The sequence below is a fragment of the Epinephelus lanceolatus genome, chromosome 8, assembly GCF_041903045.1.
Source record: "Epinephelus lanceolatus isolate andai-2023 chromosome 8, ASM4190304v1, whole genome shotgun sequence".
Lineage (NCBI taxonomy): Eukaryota > Metazoa > Chordata > Actinopteri > Perciformes > Serranidae > Epinephelus > Epinephelus lanceolatus.
The window spans coordinates 30,555,810-30,578,043 of NC_135741.1; the positions used below are offsets into that span (position 1 = coordinate 30,555,810).

General features: G+C 40.5%; 1 protein-coding gene across 1 annotated transcript; it reads right to left on the bottom strand.

Annotated features, from left to right (window-relative positions):
• Window positions 1-1,473: 1,473 nt before the first annotated feature.
• LOC117258117 (uncharacterized) lies at window positions 1,474-16,025 on the bottom strand. The gene is made up of 6 exons (XM_078170419.1): window positions 15,972-16,025; window positions 4,413-4,532; window positions 3,717-4,063; window positions 2,253-3,580; window positions 2,009-2,130; window positions 1,474-1,795 (listed from the first exon to the last, which is right to left on the bottom strand). Exons 1-4 carry the CDS (start codon window positions 16,023-16,025, stop codon window positions 3,352-3,354), a joined length of 750 nt encoding a protein of 249 aa, XP_078026545.1. The 3' UTR covers window positions 1,474-1,795; window positions 2,009-2,130; window positions 2,253-3,351.
• Window positions 16,026-22,234: the final 6,209 nt, after the last annotated feature.

Consider the following 22,234-nt stretch of genomic DNA (forward strand, 5'->3'; position numbering starts at 1 on the left):
TGATTGGCTAGTACTCACCCACACCATGACCTCTTTACCCTAACCATAATCGTGTCAGATCTTGACACATTCACACAGTAGCTCGAAATGCGGCCTCAAGCAACTGCTTATTGCTTGGGTGGGGTGGAAAGGGCCAACTCTAAGCGAACAAGTTTTTGGATGGGATAGCACCACCATGTGGCCATTTTAAAAACTATTTATTTTGGCTGTTGACTGGAAGATAGGGTCTGAAATCAAACAGTGTTTTTCCTGGTTAATAATGAATCAGCCACAACTGTTTCATCTCAAACAGGTTTTCTTAACCTTCCACTGTCAGACGCTGACAAAAAAAAGCCATCCATTTATGTCGGCATGATATGGCTGGTCATTGATATTGTGGAATGGCGCCTGGCAGCATCAGGGAAACGTGGCCGGAAAACAACAAAAGTTAAGGGCATGAAGAGCCTGAGAAGAAGGGGGTGGGAGGGGTGATGGATGGGTCCAACAACCACTGACTTTGACATGGGAGGCCCGTATTCACTTCCTGTATGAATGCGAAGCCAAACTCTGTTAAGTCTTTCTAAACCTAACCACGTGTGTGTGTTGGCTAAACATGACCATGTACATTTGCTGTTGAAGGAAAAAAAAATCAATCCGCTGTGTTGTACCAATGTAGTACATTTATACTGAAAGAGACTGTAATGAAACTGTAAAACCTGTAAAACAGGAGTGTATCTTGAAAACACACAATGCATGCAACAGGCTAAAGTTCACATGGAACCATAACGTCAACGACCAACACACCTGGGATACCTTGCAAGTCATATGTTCATGACTTTCATGTTCTTTCATGCTCGTGTTCATGACATATGTTCAAATCCATGACCGAGCATCAATATGTGACAAGGCTGGAGTAAGAACGTGTTGGTTTTCTGCTGTTTTATATGGTTAATATTGTGTAGCATCTTTCAAGTGATACTGATGGCTTCAATTTTTAGGTACCATTTTCTGATGAGTAAGCCCCTGTAAAGGCTTTATAGGTATTCATTAATGACTTTATTAAAGGTTAATAAGTCATTTATGTTTGTGTTATAGGTCATTTATATGCTACTAATAATATGTTTTGAAATGCCTCTATTTTCATCATCATCATCATCATCATCATCAGCTAGCTCTTAAACTCATCAGGAAGATGACTGTTTGACCACGTAGCTTCCGGAAAAGAGCTGCAGGGCGTCAAGATAAAATTCATAAACAACTTATTAACATTTACACCGGCAAAATGAATAGATTACTCAATGAATCCTTTTTCATGGTTTATTAACAATCTTTTGTATAGACTGCAAATAACTGCAGTTGGCTGATGAGCTTTTGTTGATGGCTTATTGGAAAATGAAAATGATAAGACTCTTTTTTAATGACATTCAAACATTTCTAACTGTAGACATGATGACTTATAGGAACGCCAGAGACACACAAGCATTTTTAAGGCGATTCAAGTGAAATTTATTTGTTTAGCACCAAATCAATCTATATGTCATATAGATTTAGAGAGACCCAACACATTTCCACAATTCCCACCACGAGCAAGCACTTTGGCGACGGTGGCGAGGAAAAACTGCCTTTTAATAGGCAGAAACCTCGAGCAGAACCAGGCTTTGTGGTGGGCGGCCATCTGCCTTGACCGGTTGGGTTAGGGGAAGGGAGGGAAAGAGAGAGAGGAATGGGGGGGGGGGGGGGTAAAAAGAGGGATAGAGTGGGATGGAAGGAGAGAGGGGGATGCACAGCAAGTTGAAATCTGTGAAGTCCAACAGGTCTGCAAAAAAACACAGAGAGTTTCCACCTCAGATATTTGTCTAAGATTTTCTATTACACAGATACTATATAACATCACTGTTTCCACTCAGTGGCTTTCACAGGCTTCATCATTTCTAATGGCATTTAGAAATCAGATAAGGTGAAAACGCATGGCAAGACACTGACACACTACTAAATATCTCATGCTGCTATTAAACACCAGCCACACTACCTTGAGTTCACATGAGTGGGTGGAAGAAGAGCCCTCTCTGGCTGATGACGTTGGGAATCACAGAAAGTCAGGTTCATGTCGATGGGTGTGTGCTCTTCTTCGACACAAGGTATGGGAAAAACCTGTGAGAAAAAGAAGATGATGTAAATAAAATGTCAACAGACAGGAGGCTTACATTTGTCAGCCCAGGCTTGCTATTATTACACAGCTCTGTTTTTGCATGTTATCTGAAAATTATATTTACGGGTGAATCTCTGGTCCCTGCCGTTCCACTCAGGTCTTCACTTGACAACAGGATAGGAGTCCGCTGTGCAGGTTGCTGGAAGAGACCATCGATGGAGCTATGGCCACAGCTGTCTGTCAGAATCTGCAGGTGGAGGCGGCACCTGCAGATTCTGACAGACAGCTGTAGATGGAGGCTGTAGATCATTCTTTGTGGTGGTGGAGCTGATGGACTGTCGCTGGTGGAGGTAGTTTGAGCATTTCTCTGCAGCTGTCTGCTGTCTGAAGGTGGAGGCTTGGGCAGCAGACAGCTGCTATCTGAAGGTGGCTGTGAGAGGCCATTGGTGGAAGGTGGAGCAGGACACTTTAGAGACCATAGATGGAACTATGGTCACAGCTGTCTGCTAGAATCTGCAGTTGAAGGCGGCAGCTGCAGGTTACTTGCAGAGGCTGTAGTTGGAGGTTTGTCTTCAGCTGTCTGCCAGAATCTGCAGGTGGAGGCGACGGCTGCAGGTTACTGACAGAGGCTGTTGATGGAGGTTTGACTTCAGCTGTCTGTCAGAATCTGCAGGTGGAGGCGAAAACTGCAGATTGCTGACAGACGCTGTTGGTGGAGGTTCGGCTTCAGTTGGCTGTACGTGAAAATTTGGCCACAGCTGTCTGTCAGGATCTGCAGGCGGAGGCAGGACCTGCAGGTCGCTGACAGAGGCTGTAGATGGAGGTTTACCAAAGTTTCAGATGGCACATCATTCTTTAGAACTTTGTGGTGGTGGAGCTGATGGAATGTCGCTGGTGGAGGTAGTTTGAGCATTTCTCTGTAGCTGTCTGCTGTCTGAAGGTGGAGGCTTGGGCAGCAGACAGCTGCTATCTGAAGGTGGCTGTGAGAGGCCATTGGTGTAATGTGGAGCAGGACACTTTAGAGACCATAGATGGCGGTGTGGACACAGCTGTCTGCCAGAATCTGCAGGCGGAGGCGGCAGCTGCAGGTTGTTGGCAGAGGCTGTAGGTGTGGCTTTTCTGATGCAACACACAGCTACAACACTTAACTTAAACTACACTTAAACTTAGAACATGCAATACTTAAACTACTATTTACAGGTATGAGCTAATGTAAGTATTATTTAGTGCTTAGCTCTTTTCTGTGGGGGTGTCCATGGCTCTGGTTCCCCCGAAGTGTCCACATCATACTGGGGAGGATGGGCTCCAACCCCGTATGACGCATTCACATGAACCAGTCCGTCCTCATTGACTGATTCTGTGAACGTGGGACGGTCTAGTCGCTTCCAGAGCCGCTGCTTAATGCGACGTCCCAGCGCCAGACTATAAGGACGCAGCTGGCCATTGTTGTACCTGTGAGGAGCAGAAGAAACAGAAATTAAATCCTAATGATACATGTGATTAAAAAACTTCAATATGGAAAAAAATGCATGAAAGAATAAAGACTGTCATGATGATCTGATTGATCATGATTTGGACTCAAACTCACCTCAGCATGTCATCCACGACCTCGTGGTAGATCCTCTGGTACTCTTCCACAGAGCGGTTGTGGATCATCAGAGGGCCGTCGTCACATAGTGGAGCAGTAGAGGGCTGGGGGCTGGGGGCCACATCAGAGCACACCGGCAGGTCGGCTGGTGAGATGGTGGCAGAAGGCCTGGGGACTAGATTTAACAAAGACAGCATGTTATCAGCTGAGGTGGAGGGCTCAGGAGTGGGAACAGAATTGACCACCTGTGGAGCTTCAGAGGGACGAGCCACGGAGGCCCACTTCCTCTTCTGGGGAGTGTTGGCAGCTGAAGCAGAGGGCTGGTGCTTCGGCTCTGAAGTTGGCACCTGGAAAAGTCCAGCAACACATGGGAGAACGTCAGGCACCAATAAACATTTTATTTAGCAACATACTTTTATCATCTCACAAGAGACAAATGCTTCATTTCAGCGTCTGTCACTTAACTTGGTCCATTGTATAGTTGTGACATCACAAATTTACAGAAGTCTTTAAGGACTTTTGATATTTTCACAGTATTTATGATATAAATCTTAATAAAGTAGATCATGTCAATCTGTCTTTTTACAATGTGGGACCTTTAAATTAAAAAACAATAAAAATGACTTAACAAGAAAGTTATTGTGATGTAAAAGAGCCCAAAAAGCAATATCCAAAATATAAAGTCAAATGTCTGACCTGGACATCCCTGCAGCACGGACACTGTCTGCAGGAGGCAGACTGCCTGGATCTTTCTGGCCTGCGTGCAGACACTCTGCGGTAGTTGTGGTCTCCCAGGTGGAACAGCACATCACAAGGCTACAAGACACACTCATGTTAGAATAAAGGAGCAACTAATACACCAAACAGCACTGAATGATACCAGGTTCAGTCAAAATTATCTGAAAAAAAAAAAAGTTTCAGAGTTTTTTGTTCCCTAAAATTTCCCCAGTAAAGGGTCAGATCAACCTGCCCAAGGGCCTCAGGCCATAATGTGCTGCTGGGCCCCTGTTAACCTTTGTTCCTCACACTCTGTGCTGAAATATCACCTGGCCTTAGATTTACTGTGGCAACCTGAATGAATATTTTCATATATGAAAATGCAACATGTAATAAGCCAAAAAGAATTAAATAATGAAGGTCATTAAATTTTGACACAGGGGCCCTCTTCAGGACAGGACAACAAGGTCGGGTAATAAAGCAGGACTCATTAAGGACCTTTAATGTTAGTTGGTATTGTGTTTCAGTTTCAGTGCTGCATATTACCACTACTACTACTACAAAAAATAAATAAACAAATAAATAAAACAATCTTTTTATTCTCACACACCACTAAGTTCACATATCTGCTGGGAATGGAATATTAAGTTCAAGTACTTCAGATCTGTACTCAAGGCTATATTTAGATACACAGTATCACTGTACATTTGTGATAGAAATGATTTTATGAGACACATAAAATGATTAAATTATTATAATCATTAAGGCAGATATTTTGATTTTCTATAGGTTTTTTTGGTATTCTTCAAATAAAGAGATGTTTTTATCCACCACAGTCTCCCCTGTAATTGATAAATGTTAATAAAAGTTACCTTGATGTACCATATGACCCCCAGAGTGGGGGAGTGTGCGAAAGTCAATTCAAACACCACTGAGTTTACAGCACTGAAATATTTTGGTAACACTTGTGTTGGATAGTCCACCTACAGATAGCTTATAGAGTATGTGTAACATTTCAACAGCTTATTAGTTAAAATTCAACAATTCAACATGTTTTGTTTGGCTTTTTATTCTGTAGATGTTTAACAGATTATCTGACATCACATGAACATACCTAAATTATATTCTCAGAATAATTTAGTCGAACTTGAACTATCCATTCAACCTATGCAGCACAGGTTAAGTAAATAGTTTAAGGTGAATGAAATTATTCCTACAATATATGGTAAACTGTCCCATATACTTTATAGATAAATATCGACTGACAAAGCCAAACAGCTGAGTTGTTCAGTCTCAACTTAGAAGCTGTTGAAATGTTACAGATACTGTATAATCTGTAGGTGAACTATCAAAATAAAGTGTCACAGTATTTTACTTTGACTTCGATGTATCTGAATTTATTTGTTCTGAATTCACCTCTTTGAAATTAAAATTTAAAATTTGTGAACACATAAAAAAAACTGAAATTCAGGTTTTGAAATTGCAAATCAAGAGGTGAGTTCATATCAAATAAATTCAGATACATGTTTTTACGTTGTTGGTGTAAAAATATTCAAACGCTATGAATTCAGAAGCATTTAGATTTCAAAATCAGGTATTTAGTGGTAGTTAAAATGACAGTAGGCTATTTAATTTTGTGCTAATGGCAGTTAACAATGTGTCAGTGAACTGTGAGCGCTCTGAAAGCCTCCAGGGCAAAACACCGAAAAATCACAAGAGAGTCATAGTGTTCAAATCTTACAGTTTACATGATGGAAGTCAGTTGCGTCGCTTTTCAGTGAGTCTGTGAGAGTCTTTTGTCCTTTTCAGGATGCAGGAAGTCCTCAGTACAAGCGATTAGTTTGGATGAAGGTGTCGAGTTGAACTTGTGTAAAACTTTCTGACCGCAGTCTGTTTGGTTTGTGTTTAAATGAAGATCTTTTCTAAGTGATGCACCTGGAGACAACCCATAGCAACCATGGAATCCTTCACGTCCATTTCATACACCTGCGTTTTTTACAGTCAGGTTTGTTTAATCAGTCTGCAAAACACCTGAGATACAGTCCATATCTATCTATGTAAACATGTAGCCTCCACATCTGACTTACTCTATTACACTTTAAAATGCCCATCATCATTCTTTTTTAATGTGATTGAGGCAGATTATGTAATGGGTTAAATTGCGAAGTTTTACCAAAGTCATCATTGTGCGTTAGTTGTTGTTTCACTGCGACCGTTTGTATTCATTATTTATTTTTCATTTTCTCTTTCAGTTTATAAATGTTTGTTGTTATTACACAGCAGCTGGGTCGATATGTGCGTCTCCACATTAAAGGAGGCGCTGTGCGCATTTTACGCACGTGGCGCAGCACCGCTAACTTCACTAATTAGACCTGTTCAAATCAACTAAAGGATGAGTGAGGGTCTGACGGTAACTGACTGATACACTCAGATTCCAGCTTTATTTAGTGAAAACATCTGGAACACAGCAGCCTTTCCTAAGATGAGTTTTTTGTTCCCTAAAGTTTCCCCTGTTAAAGGGTCAGATCAACCTGCCCGAGGGCCTCAGGCCAAAATGTGCTGCTGGGCCCCTGTTAACCTTTGTTCCTCACACTCTGTGCAGTGTGCACAGTTTCTCTGTGCTGAAATATCACCTGGCCTTAGATTTACTGTGGCAACCTGAATGAATATTTTCATATATGAAAATGCAACATGTAATAAGCCAAAAAGAATTAAATAATGAAGGTCATTAAATTTTAACACAGGGGCCCTCTTCAGGACAGGACAACAACTCACTGTCCCTTTGTTCCTCCATGCCAATGTCCATACATTTTTAAGTTTTTCTGCAAACAGTGTTAAATATTGAACTTGATGCTTTATAGTATCTATCTGACATTTTCTTGGGGTTCACATACTGCTACATATTGCTCACATACTGGCAGTTCATGGAGACGCAGGCTGGGTACCAGTACCAGTACAACGCCTGAAATGATGGAGCAGTTAAATTCTCGAAGGATAGAATATATATAAGGAAATGTTAAAGCTTTGCTGAATCTTTCAAAGGGCTTATATCAGTACAATAAATGAACAAATGTAATTAGAAATATAAATATATATATAAACAATTATTATAATGTGTCCTAGTTGAAAAGCATAAACCCTGCTGCCCTCTGCACTGCAGTTACCAGTCTTTAACAGCAGGAGTCAGTCTGACCCTCTCAGTCACTTGGTTAAAAGTTGATTTGCTTTGATGAGTCAGAAGCACCTTCCAATACACTGTGGGACAGTAGTGTCCATCAAGCACTCAGGTTTTTAGGTTGTTTCATTACTGCTTTGAATGTACTTTATTTTGTTGCTTTTCAGTGCGAACACAGTCCACGCTCAAAAACGGTCTGGAACTGATACACAGAAGAAACATTCTTTATTATCACAAGGCCCTTTGCGGGATCCTTTATAAATCTTTATAAATCTTTCTGAGACTTTTGCCCAGCCCGTTCTTATTTTCAAGTCATCAAATGCCGCCGCTTTGTCAGTGATCTGGGTGTTAATATCCACGCAAAAAGGCACCTTTGTACAATATGTACCGGGAGGTGGCAGTTGTTGATGCAGTGGCTAACAAGTCCTCAAATCCCAGTGCTATGTCAGTGGATGTCATTGTGTGCAAAGGCACCTTTCCTGGCATTATTACACCAGTGGCAGTTTGTAACACCTCCGGCAACTACTGCAGTATAATGATCAAGATAGTCCCCAAACACTGGACTTTTACCCAGGAGCCCACTGTTTGTTTCCTGTGTGAAACCAAAGGTCAGTGCAGTTATTTTGAAAACAGCACCAACAACAGTAAACCATGATGGTTTCTTTTTCTAAACCTAACCACATGTTTTTGTTGCAAGGAAATAAAGGTGAATACAAGGTGTTAAACCAGTGTTGTAAGTTTATTTTTAAAAGTCCACTGACCAAGTGGCAATGTGTGAAGAGTTATGAGTGAGAATGTGTTGATTACGGGGAATTGCGTTTTTCCATAGACAGCAAACATGATAGATGTAGCTACCATGACTTCACCCACTGGTTTGTGGACTCAAGCTCTGGAGCCTTGAGTTTGGCATTTCGGTTGTTGCCATCTTGTGCCAAGCGCACTATCAGCAGACAGTCTGTCACTCAAAGCGACCCACATGTACAGTTGTCATAAACGGGGAAAGTAGCTATAGAGACCAAAACAATTTTTGTACCAGGTTGTAAACATGTTTATTTCTGCTGTAAAGTTGGTCATTTTGACATAGGAGTCTGTGGGGATTGGCTCGCCTCTGGAGCCTGCGTCCAATGGCTGTTCAAAGAACTGCAGGTTTTAGCAAGGTTCATGTTGGCCTTATTTTTCCACCCTGGAGGTTGCTGCCACACACACACACACACACACACACACACACGGATATATGCATATACACACTTAACATACATGCAGGTGTGCATGGAGACACTCATCCGTCATTCTGACAATTAAGTGCTGATCTCTCTCACACACACACACACACACACACACACTGTTGCTAATGTCCCTCCACTTAGACTGTATTTTCACAAGACCGTAATGGATGAATCCATCAGTGTTGAATATGTCTCACACCCTCACTTGGTCAAAAATGTGCCAGCCCTCTCACAGCAAGAGGAGCTCTAACACAGTCATCACTTTACATGATGAAATACATGGAAACAATCTCACACACACTGTCTGTTTTCTACTTTCTCATCTCATTATTTCACTCTTTCACTTTAATTTTTAATTTTAAAGAGGCAACACAAGTCAACTGTGAGATGTTAAAATCTACTCCGTAGGAAAATAAGTGGAAATATTTTTCCAACACAGAGACAAATGACATTTTCTTTCAAGATCCAAGTGCTAAGTAAGAGTAGGTGTTGACAGTGAGGCAAGTCCAGTCTGAGAACGTAATAGAAAGAACATATATTGAGTGTATGAGAGTGTGCACGAGTTAGCGTTGGCACATCTACCTGTAACCTAATCATGTGTCCAGAAATGTGTGTGTGAGCATGTGTAGGTGGGAGCTTGTATATTTGGGGCTTTCTTTAGAAGGGCTGAGCATAAGCACGGACAGATGAGATTATTTGTGTAGTCTACATTTCATTAACGGTCTTTCAGGCCTGCTGCAGACATATGGACGGGGTTTAGAATATGAGGAAATGGACAGAGAGAAGGGAGAGGAGGAATTAGGATGGAAAAATTAGCAACGAGGAGAAAATGATGAGGAGGATGGAGGAATGTCAGCAGGCTGCTGAGCTTTCCTTCTTTCTTTCTGTCACCCCTTCCACTTCCCCATCTCCCCTCCCTAATTACTGCAGCTAAGTGGGTTTCAGCTGTTAATGGTTATTGGAGATTAGATATGAGACAGTGCTGGGCTGGTGATCTGTGTGTGTAGACTTAATATTTGGCTCCAGCTGATAAGGGAAAAGAAAGGAAATTGCCAGGAGGGATTGGGACTGGTCTCTGTGTGTATATATAAGGGTGGATAATGATAGTCTATAGGAAACAGTGGGCAAATTACTTCAGTACAAATTAGGAGGATATTAGAAGGAGAAAAGACAGAAACAGAGGGAAAAGAAGGAGAAACGAGAAGGAAGGAAGAAAAAAGTTTATTGGAAACATGGGAACATGCTGAAGTAGTACATTCATGTATTCTGCAGAAAGGCAGGTATAGTGTTTTGCTGTAAATCTTGTTAATGCCTTAAAAAAATCTTACATACACACTGCCTACATTTTTAAAATAAAGTTCTGAGTTGTAGTTGTAGAGAAACATAGACATGAGGAGAAGGATGGTGGAAGAAGTGCTCAGACCTTTTACTCAGGTGAAATCAGCCGTACTACAATGTGAAAACACTCCATTACAAGTTCAGGTCCTGCCCTCAAAATTCTACATAGTAAAAAGTACAGTGTGTAGGATTTTGGGAGGATAGTGGCATAAATAGAATATAATTTAAATATGCTTTCTTTGGTGTATAATACCCTAAAAATAAGAATTTTGTTTTTGTTAACTTAGAATTAGCTGTTTATATCTTAGGGTTACTTTCACATCATATCTTGTAGGATGGAGTTTCCTCGAGTCCTCGTCTATGATCATTTTGTTGCACCACCATGTTTCTACAGTAGTCCAGACCGACAAACCAAACCCTAGCTGTAGATAGCACCATTTGCCCCCATAATGAGCCAAACAGCATTGGAAAAACACTAATTTTTTAACATGAAACTGCTTTACTTGAGTGTTTTTACCGGTTTAAATCACCTGTTTGGTTTATTTTAGAAAGTAAGAGACCTCTGTTGATAATTGAGCATGGTCTCACTCTGAAGTCGTCGAAATCCGACACTTGGGCAGTCACTTGCTGCATCAGAAACCAACAGAGAAAGGTGTTGCCATTATAGTTTAACGGCACTCGGCGACATCAGAGGGAAACAAGGACGAAAGTTAAGGCGGCGAAGGTCTGATTGGGGCAGGTGGGAGGGGTGGTGGATGGGTCCAACAAACACCAACTTTCACCCAAGAGAGCGGTGTACACGTCCCATAAGATTCTAAAGCCAAATCCTGTTCTTTTTCTTATACCTAAGCACATGCTCTGTTTCCTAAACCCAACCATGTATGTTTGTTGTTGAAGAAACAAAAAAAACTTCAGTTTGTGGTGTTGTACTGACGTAGTGCATTTATTCTAAGTAAGACACAGTATGTAATGGTTAATTTCCTGTGAAAACGGAAGTGTATCTTGAAAGAAGAGAACTTGACATGCTGCCCGTCAACAGCCAATGCACCCAGGGTACCTTGCACGTCCTTTGTGGACATGGAAAGTCCATGACCAAAACATCAATATGTGATGAGGTTGCAGTGAGAATGTGTTGGATAATTCGTCTCCTGGTGAAAGCTCCTGAATGTCTGGATCTTAAGTTATCAAATAAAATAGGCGAGCACATTCACAAGTAGCATTTTAATGTTGCTGGTCAAGGTCAAGTTTAACTAACATTATATAGTGTTTCATATTTTATAATGTTAAAATGTTTTGTATGAAAAAGTCTATCTGTAAAGTAACTAGTAACTAGAGCTGTAAACATGTAGTTTAATAAAAAGTACAATATTTCTTTATGAAATGTTATGAAGTGAAAGTACAATGTGGCATGAAATGGAAACATTCTCAAGTAAAAGCACCTCAGAACTGTAAGTAATTACAGCAACTGAGTAAATGTTCACATGTCACCACTGGGAGAAAGCTCATAAGTTTCGTTATTCTGTCATGAATGTCTTGTGCTAACATAATAAAACAATTAGATGCAGGAAATTGCGTTAACTTAACGAGTGGTTGCGAGTTTCAATATGACAAACTGAAGATCACTTCAGGAGCTCATAATTCTTATCAACTCTCTGTTGGGTATGCGTCCCTCTCTGAGTAGGCGTAGTGGCTGGGAAGAAAACGTCATGATGAAACTTGGAGAAGGCAAAGAGTAAAGGTGAGGAGGAGGTGAGCAGCGATGGATGGGACAAACTGAGGTGAAAGAAGAAGAGGACAGACGACTGTACGGATGTGACCTCTCTGAAGGGGAGAAGCAAACTGCTTTTTGCCACTGGAGGGGTCAGAGTTCAGAGTGCGGCCTTTAGGGAAAAGATCACGCACCGTGTCTTCATGAATCATTATGGCAGCTTATAACTGAGTGTATGTGTGTGTAGTATTCCCATATGCACATATTTGTGTTTGTCCATGACTGTATGTGTGTATGAGTGTGTGTCCAGTTTCTTATTGATGAATGAAAAGCACTTTCCTTTAGAGTTCGGAGGTTAAATTCTTCTACTGGAAACATTTAGACACTCAAATCTCTTTCAGGCACACCTGGGAATACACACACGCAAACAAGCCCTGGATGTGAGTAAATCAAGACCGGCTTCTACAAGTGTCCATTTAGAGCCGCTCCACCTGACACAGCAGACTTCAGGGGCCAATGATCCACTTATCACTGCGCAGTTTGCCAGAATAACTGTCAGGAGACACACACTGAATCTTAAAGGTATGCTGTTCCAGAGATGTGATCAGGAAATTAAAAAAGCTGGAAGTGCAGATGAAAAATCAGGAACTGTCAGGCTTTATACCCAAACCTTATACCTGATGATACACAGCCTCAGAAAGTATCATTCAGTGCTGTAGCTTTTGTCTCTTAGCTACCTGGATCCCTACGGTGGCCCTGAAAGGTCACAGCACTGCAACTTAAGAAAACACATGCAAAAAGACAAAACACAAGCAAACTGAGAAAACATTTTCATCATCTAATGTGTTGTGTTGTGGTCTTTGCAGCGCATTTTTCTAATGTGTTGTGGTCTTTGCAGCGCGTTTTCTAAATGCTGCGCACGTGTTGTCAAACTGATGAAAATGTTTTCTAAATTTGCTTGTGTTTTGTCTTTTTGCATGTGTTTTCTTAAGTTGCAGTGCTGTGACCTTTCAGGGCCACCGTAGTATCCACTTGATTTTGTGTAATTTCCTGACAATACAATAGGAAAAAAGCAAAGTAGTTCCACAGACATTTCTCTCTGGGGAAAGATGCACTGCATGTAAAAACCTGCCTTCTACAGTATATTGCTGTATTTACAGTATATGTTGATGTGGAGGTGGCTTTTTACACCACACAAGTGGAGATTCCCTGGTTGTGAAACCCAGAAAGGACTCATCTTCGTTTACTGAATATAAGGAAAAGGTATCAGCAGTTATGCCTTAAGGCAGGGGTGTTGAAACTTTTTTGAATGGGGGCCAGATCAGATAATGTGAATTAGGGGTCAGTTGCTCCTTACATCAAATGGGTTTGTTAAAAGAAGAAAAAAAAATCGCCAACAAATGTGACAAACGTAAGTGTTTTATGTTTCAGTGAAAACGTATCCAACTTCCCACCATTCCTGAGAAAGCAACGGTTGTCGCTTCTTCGCTGTTGCTATGTCTGCTACCTAGCAGGAAAAGTTCGCTGTTAGGTAACCATTCCGTTTGCTTGTTTACGTTTGGGTTATGAAGACACCTTAGCTCCACTTAGTTCACACTTGATGCATGTCTACAAACTATGACAGTCCTGCCGTCGTGCAGAGTTATCTTGCTTGATTAACCAATATTATGTGAAGAGCCACATAAAGTATATTTTAAAGGTAAAGCTGTGGGCCACTTAAAATTGGGCCGCGGGCCACAAATGGCCCCTGGGCTGGACTTTGGACATGCCAGCTTTAGGCAGCGATCACATGAGAGGCTAGAGACGCAGACGCTTCAAAGACGCTTGAAACGCTGGAAGCGCTTATTCACTGCACACTAGCTACTGGCGTCTGACGCTCAAAAAGTTGAAAATATTTTAACTTTTAAGCGTCTACGTGCGTCTAAAAATATGCGTCTAAAAACGTGCCTCTACAAAAACACACGTCTACAAAAACACGTCTAAAAAAACGCCGGAAAAACGCCTGTCTAAAAAGACACTTGAACGCCGGTCAGACGCGCCATATCATAGGAAAACAATGATTTTATTGGCGTTGCGTTTCTAGCGTTTCATCTCGGTGTGATCGCTCCCTTAAGGTGATATATTTAGGGCTGCTGGGAAGAGCTGATTACACAGTGGTTAAGAGGCATTCAGACCAAAAATAGCACTACCTTTAAAAAACCAAACAAAAAAACAAACAATAAACAAACCAGTTGGCAGTGAGAAGATGAATTATCCTCCAGAAAATTCAATTTGAGCAGTAATTTATTTATTCATTCATTAATTTCTGTAAGTGCTTATCCTGTTGGGGGTCGCAGTCTGCTGGAGCCTATCCCAGCTGACACTGGGCAAGAGGCAGGGTACACCCTGGACAGGTCGCCAGACTATCACAGGGCTGACAGATAGAGATTCACACTCACATTCACACCTACAGACAGTTTAGAGTCCCCAATTAACCTGCATGTCTTTGGACTGTGGGAGGAAGCTGGAGTACCCCCAGAGAAGTTACTTATATATATATTTTTGTGTACAGCCTCGGTCTCTGTGAGCTTCAGTGCATTTGAACTGACATTATGGCTTCACTACGTAAGCATATCATCCTTGTGTTGCTCTGATGAAGACTGAAGACCAAACATGTCAGCCAAAGAAATAAAATGCTAAAACTGAGGGTAGAGTATGAAGATATTTATTTGTTGTTGCTTTGACTTTGACTGGCAGAGCAGCCAGGTCTCTAGAGATGCACCTGTCTTGCGGCTCCTTTCATGCAAGTGCATAGTGCGCTTATTAACATGAATATCTCCGGGGGCAAAGGAAATAGCCCTGACCACACTGTCAGAGAAAAAAGAGCAGAATTGTATTTTAAACTATCAAAACTACAACCTGCTCTGCATCAGCAAACATTCTGTGCCCATAAAGCTGTGATTTTTTTTTCCAGTAGATTTTTCCTGCTCCTCCTGATCTAACTTTATGCACAACAGGGTTCACGCTACACTCGAGCTCTGCAGGAGCACATTCTTGGAGTGGAGTTGAATGCTCACAAACAGAGACGGCTGTACTCCGGCTTGTGAAACGTCCTTTAAAGAAAACAGGATTTATCTCACGGTTTACCCTCCTCCCCTACCCATCTCTAAGAAAACAATACAGACTGCCTACTGGTTCCCTTAAAACCTCTTTTATCTGAAGCTACTGGCGCCTCTAACACCTTATCACCCAAACCTTATTATACACACACACCCTGGCTGACACAGATACTCTAAAATGCAAACAAATGGGAGCTGTGTCACTCATAATACTGAGTATGTGAATCATAAATACACTCAGATTACTTTGAATTTCTGTATATAGAAGGCTTAAAAATATCAATAAAAGTATTTATTTCAAAAGCGCTAAATATGGAGCAACGCAAATATCGTATGAACCATTTCATATAGGCGATGATAAACTGCTTCAAAGGGCATTTTAACAACTTACTGGTTGTGTCTGTATTTCAAATTGCACTTGATTTGCCAGGTTAATTTAAATTTATTTTTACTATTTTTGCTATTATTTTATAATTGGTCATCTTCTCTTTTTCCTTATTTCCAGGACACTGCTATTTTTTTTGTGTCTGTAATTTAGTCAAGTCAAGCCAGCTTTATTTATATAGCACATTTTTCATATGCCAAGTGTAAACTTAATGTGCTTACGATACATCATGCAGGACAAACATAAAATATCATATAAGGTAATAAAGTATTGCAAAATATATAAAAATAAGCAGGACACAATGAAACAAGCAAAATAAGATAGTATTACTATTATTATCATTATTCTTAAATAAGGGGAGATAATAATAATAATAATACTAATTCCTAATTCCTCTGGTGCAGTGAAGTACTTCAGCGTATAGATAAAAAGATGTTGTACATTTGGTTGACTTCTTTCGGGGTTAAAACTTAAGGACAGCACAGGCTGTGTTTCCAGTTTCCAGGTCACTGCCAGCTAATAACGTTCTCTCCTTTAACAGCATGTGACAGGTGAGGAGTGAAGCGTCTCTAACAGCTATCGACCAACTTAACTGGGGCAGGTCTCACCTCCCTCGTGTCTCTCACTTTCACTTCCTTCTTTGTCACTTTCAGCTCTGCCATGTCTCCCGCAGTTTACATAGATATTATATTATATGTTATATTTTCAAAGACGTACAACACATCTGCAGAGCAAAATGTGGATCAGTGTGTGCTTTGTAACATAATGCTGGCGTCAGGATGGCATTTCAAACCTTGAGCTACATGTTCACTTGGATGCGTGTTAACACCCGATTTAAAGGCATTCTCTGTGTTTCAGTAGCCAAAGTTTATTTGTTTATTCATTACCTTGGATCCCCATGAGTTGCTACCCTGGAGCAACTATTCTTCCCGGTGTCCACACACAAAACACAACACCAACTCACAACATACATGAACATTCAACAACAAAAACCCACATACATCTCACCCAAAACCCAGATTTCCCTTATGCCCATCCAGCATCCTTAGATCCCCCCAAACCTTCACAGAACCCTCAGAAGTTCAAAAGGAAAATCACACTAACATCAGTAACAGTAGCTCATACAATAAACAGTGAAAACAACACAGAGAAAATAACAATTAATACAATTTAAAAAGAAGAAAAACAGAATAAAACTCCATTTTCACCAAGAAGGAAGACACTCAGCGGTGCAAAATGAGAGCAGAATAGAATAGACTAAAGAAACACACCAAAAAAGCGTGGAAAACCTATAGAGTGTAATTCCTTTAGGTGATATTTGATGCACAGCAGTTAAACAGGTCAGGTAGATGTCTCCATGCAAAGTCCATGAATCTCTGTGGAATGTCAGGCTGATGTGCCGTCTGATTCCCTAATCCCACAGTGAAGGGCTTCTTTGTTCCTAAATACTCAATATCATCTCCATCAGTCTGCCAGCACACACACGCGCACACACACCATACCAGTAGTCACCCAGGAGAAGATAACAGCAGGCCTATCACTCCCGTGGCCCCCAGGTCATCCGTCACTGCTGGAGGGGTGGGTGTTGCTAACTGGCGATGAAAGGCAGACAAGAACAGGATTATTAACAAGCATGAGGAGGAAAAAAAAACAGATAGACATGAATGGCATGAGATAAAAAAAGGTAGAAAGGCCTGACAGAGAGGAAGAGAGATCGAGAGAGTGAGTGATGGAAGCAGAGATATCATGTGATAGACCTCCTGGCTAAAATAAACTTATCTTGTCAGTCACCTACAGTCTGACTGGCCTCATTCTGCCCGCTCACCTGTCTCTCTCACACACTCTGGCAATTTATCCCAAACTGCAGCCTCCAAAATTTCTCTCTCTCTCACACACACACACACACACACACACACACACACACACACACACTTTTCCTGATCTTAAGATGCACTGTTTTTTCATTCATGTTGCTGCTTGCCAGTTGAAGTGTATTACTTTGATAGCTGCGTAAAACTCAAATATAAATCATGTTTGTATGCTTGCTAAATTTTTGTAAATGCTTCATTCCCAGTTACTCACGTGTGATTTCTAGAAACCTGTACACATCAGTGAAAACAAATCACTCACTTGTTTCCTCTCTGGTGAGTGTGGGCTGCACCTCACGCTGCTCAATCTGGACTGAACAGTTCAAACACGATAAAAACACAAGTCTGGCTAAAGTTGAGTCTTCCCCTCTTAAATCCATGGTCATTCATCATTCTTAATCCTTTAAACCCCTCTCTCACCTCAGAGTCAGGGCAAGAGCAGAAAAATACCATATTTCACAGCACAACATGGAGTTGAGCTCTCTGATAAGCTCAGTGCTGTCAGCATCGTGGCTGTGAAATTGTCCAGTTAGTTTGTTCAGCAGATGATCTGAAACTCATGTTTGCTCATTTTATTAATAAAGTTACTTTTTTATAAGCAACAGATGTGTAGGACATAATCTGGTAAGAGATTGAGATTTAAAAGTAAGGTTGAAATGTTATAGATAATTAACTGTCAAATGTTAAGAGTGTAAATATGACAGTTACTGTTTTTCAGTGGTGGAGTATTCAGATCCTTTTCTTTATACGCAATTGTAAGACGCGCCATATCATATATGGCGTATTTTTTGTGTTACAATTAAAAGGCCTGCATTGAGATTGTTACATAGATACTGTAAAAGTATGAAGGTATAATCAGGAAAAAAAGTACACAAAATATTAAAATCATGCTGTCAGTGCTTGTTTTTGACCAATGAATTGTACAAAATCACCTTAAAATTAGGGCTGTCAAGCAATTAAAAAAAAAAAAGAAATTAATTAAATGCTTTGTGATTAATGAATCTAAAATAATCACATACATCAATTTTTGCTGTGAAGTATTTAAAAAAAATTCAATTCAAATGAATTTTGGCAAATGTGTTGTCGTAAAGCTGCTGGATTTTGGACACAATTGTCCCCCTGTCCTCTACCACTGATATTGGCCTGCAATCCATTGCAATCCTTTTTGCAAGGCAGTTAGTTAGTTGGTCACTGGTAGACTTACTCAGTTTGTGTCTGAACGCCTGGTTGAGTGTGGCTTGACTAGGCTGTGGCTAGCACGAGCATCAGAGGCTGTGCTAGCTCGGACCCCTGGGTTTGCTGCGAAATGCTTTGTGTTGAGGTGATATTTCAGGCTTTAAGTACTCCAATGATATATGTACATTCCTTACTACAGAAATTGCAGAGAATATAGTGCTTCTATCATATATATAACAGTTCCCTCTGGGTGATTTTTGTGTTCCATTCACAGGGCTAAGCAGCATCGTCTCGTCTGCCTCTATCATGACAAAGCCACTGTGGCCTTCAATGATGTACAAGGTGAAATGGCACCATGGAACGATTAATCAGTGTTAATATTTTCATGGGTTATTTTTTCTGTGATTAATTAAATGAAAATAACAGATTATTTTGGCAGCCCTACTAAATATAAAATCTGCAGTCTTAAGCTGTCAAATAGATGTAGTAGAGTAAGATGTATAAAGTGGCACGAAAAGTAAAGAGTCAAGTAAAGTACAAATATCTCATTTTTTATTTTCAAATACAGCACCTGTGTAAATGTCTATTTTTGCCTCTCTACAGACTGACTCAGTTGGTCAGTCAGTCAGAAGAGATGTTGATGCCAAAACCGTCTCTCTCTCTGTCACTATTTCTGCAATGAGTTCCTGTTCAGGCGTCTCAGCCTGAGTGTATATCTGACAATCTGTATCTGCTGTCTCTTTACCTGAGCTTCATCTGCAGTTGGCTATGACATTTGCTGAGCTCAGTTTTTTCATTAACATCCTTGGGAAATCAATGCCTGTTTATAAACTCTAAATAACCACATATTTTTCTGATGTTGTCTTAAGAACAAAACTCAAATAAAATCATGTGTGCTGTGTCAGACTCTTTTTATTAACAATATGCCAGTTTCAACAGTTTCCATTGGATCTACTTTTTTAGACCAAAGAAACCATCCCCAAAACACTGCTGATAGTTAAGAACCAGGTCATCATCCCTCTACATACTATTGATTTAATAAAATCAATCCCAATCCCCAAATCCCAATACCAATCCCACTGTAATGAGATAAAGGCAGAGACCTAAGAAATGAGTCGCCTGTCTCGTCAAATAAAACTGAAATTACCTGTGTGGTTTGATTCCACCAGAGGTAAATGAATGTGGGCAATCAACCCTCTCAGGTATATGTGATATGATGATTGATGTTTTTAAAGATTCAGTGAGTGTATGAGCTTGAGTTTTTGGTGTTTTTGTCACACTCTGCTGAGCAGAGCTCGTCCACTGGAAGATTTTGGCCTTTGTATGTGTGTGTGCATTTGTGATTTAGTATCCCATGTGTCAGTCAACAGGGAGCTGCATTCATACATATGTGTGCATTTTATATTTCTTTGTGCAACAGGCTGTGACCACCAACCGACTCATTAACCAAACTTTACCCACAGGAAGGAGAATCTGACAAAAGAATAAAGAAAATAAAGGAAGATGGGCAGAGGAAGAAGTCACAGAGATGGAAAAAGAAATAAAGACATAGTGAAAGAGGAGAGCAGAGAGTGAAAACAGATCAAGGGGATTATAGAGACGTGATTTCCCTCATGGACACATACATCTACTGTATCAAATCCTCTCTTTGTAGACGATTGCGGTTACCTCTGTCCGTGTGGGCAGGTTTGCGTCTTTGAAGATGACACATTTTGCCAGTTAACAGTAACAATGAATGTCCTGTGTTCCGGTACACAGTCACGATAATAGGTTCAGACACAGAGACAGACAGAGCAGTAGCACTTTTGAAATTGCAAATCAAGAAATTGCATATTTTAATTTAAAAGATGTACATTTAGACCAAATAAATTCAGATACATGGTTTACAAAGTAAAATATTTCAGTGCTATGAGTTCAGTGGTGTTTACAACTGAATATATTCAATGGCTGTTAAAATTAAAATAGCCTACTTTTTCCCCCTCTTATTTGCTTTCCTACACCTATTTGGGGGTCACAGGGTACACAAAATATATTAAGTAGGAATCAAAATTTACTTTACAATATTGTTTATTCATTGCAGGCAAAACAGTATCGGATCAATTCATCTATTTATTTAAAAAAAAAATGAATATAATGATAAAATGTTCAAAAACAAACAAAATGGCTGGCTTGCTGATGAAAATAATTTAATCTTTGTTATGTATCTCATAAAATAATGTATAACACCATACATGAATTTAAGTGTAACCATTAGTGCAACTCTGAAGTACATGAACTTAGTGTTTCCCAGCAGATATGTGAACTTTGTGGTATTTTAATAGATTGTTTTGTAGTAACATGCAGCACTGAAACATAATACTAACTAACATTATAAGGACCTTAGGCTGTATCCTGCTTTATTACCTGACCTTGATGTCCTGTCCTTAAAGGGGAACTAATGTTTTTTCCAACCTGGGCCCTATTTTCCGATCTGATTTTGTCTAAATGAGTGATAGGATGTTCAATATATGACATTTCTCCAGTACGAAGCTAGGGCTGACCTGCCTGCAGCCCGTGAGCATGCGCTGTATCAAATAATAGGGAACTCAGACAGTGCCAAATAATGATCAGAATACGTCCACTAAAAGTGCAATTTTTCCACACAGATAGGCTCGGATTGTTAGTATAATTATACGACAACATAACGGAACGGAGAAACGAACGTCTGTGTTTACCTTTAGCTGGATTCGGACATGTTCCTCTGCTTGTTGCTGCTCCCTTTCTCTCTTCGTCTGCTCTTCAGTTTCAATGAGCTCTGCGTCCGTGTACGTCCATGTACTCCGTGTTCAAATAAATACAGGCGGTCATCAAATTCAAATGGCTCATCCAGATCCAGTTGGTCAAAATCGAGTAAAAAATCGGATGTTTGTTGTGGCAAGTCAAAACACTCACTCAGAGAGTGAAAGTCTGGCTCTGAAATCTCACGTCTCGCAAGATTCTTCTTCTTCTTTTTTGGTGTTTTACTATACAGTCTATGGTGTTTTACGGCAGTTTGTCTCGCGAGACTTGAGTTGTTGCAGGAAGTTACCGCTGGAGCGAGCTTACAAATGCGACTGTTTTGAGTAGTCTTGGCTGAATTTTTACCTGATTTTGACCAACTGGATCTGGATGAGCCATTTGAATTTGATGACTGCCCGTATTTATTTGAACACGGAGTACATGGACGCAGAGCTCACTGAAGAGGGACGAGGACAGAGAGAGGGAGCAGGCAGAGGAAGTGTTTTGACTTGCCACAACAAATATGTCCGATTCCAGCTAAATGTAAAGACAGACGTTCATTTCTCCTTTATGTTGTCGGATAATTATACTAACAATCCGAGCCGATCTGTGTGAAAAAAATGCACTTTTAGTGGACGTATTTTGATGTTGTTTGATGCTGTCCCAGTGCCCTATTATTTAATATAGCGTGCGCTCACAGGCTGCAGGCAGGTCAGCCCTAGCTTCGTACTGGAGAAATGTCACATATTGAACATCCTATCACTCATTTAGACAAAAGTAGATCGGAAAATAGGGCCCAGGTTGAAAAAAAACATTAGTTTCCCTTTAAGAAGGCCACAGTGTTAACATATTCAGATCGTCATCATTTACATGTCTTTGCTTACATGTTGCACATTCCATGAAAATATTTATTGGGGTTGCCACTGCAAATTTAAGGCCAAGTAATATTTCAGCACAGAAAACTGTGCATACTGCACAGAGTGTGTGAGGAACGAGGGTTAGTAGGGACCCAGCAGCACATTTTCATCCTTGGCAGGTTAATCTGACCCTTTAATGGGGAAATTTTAGGG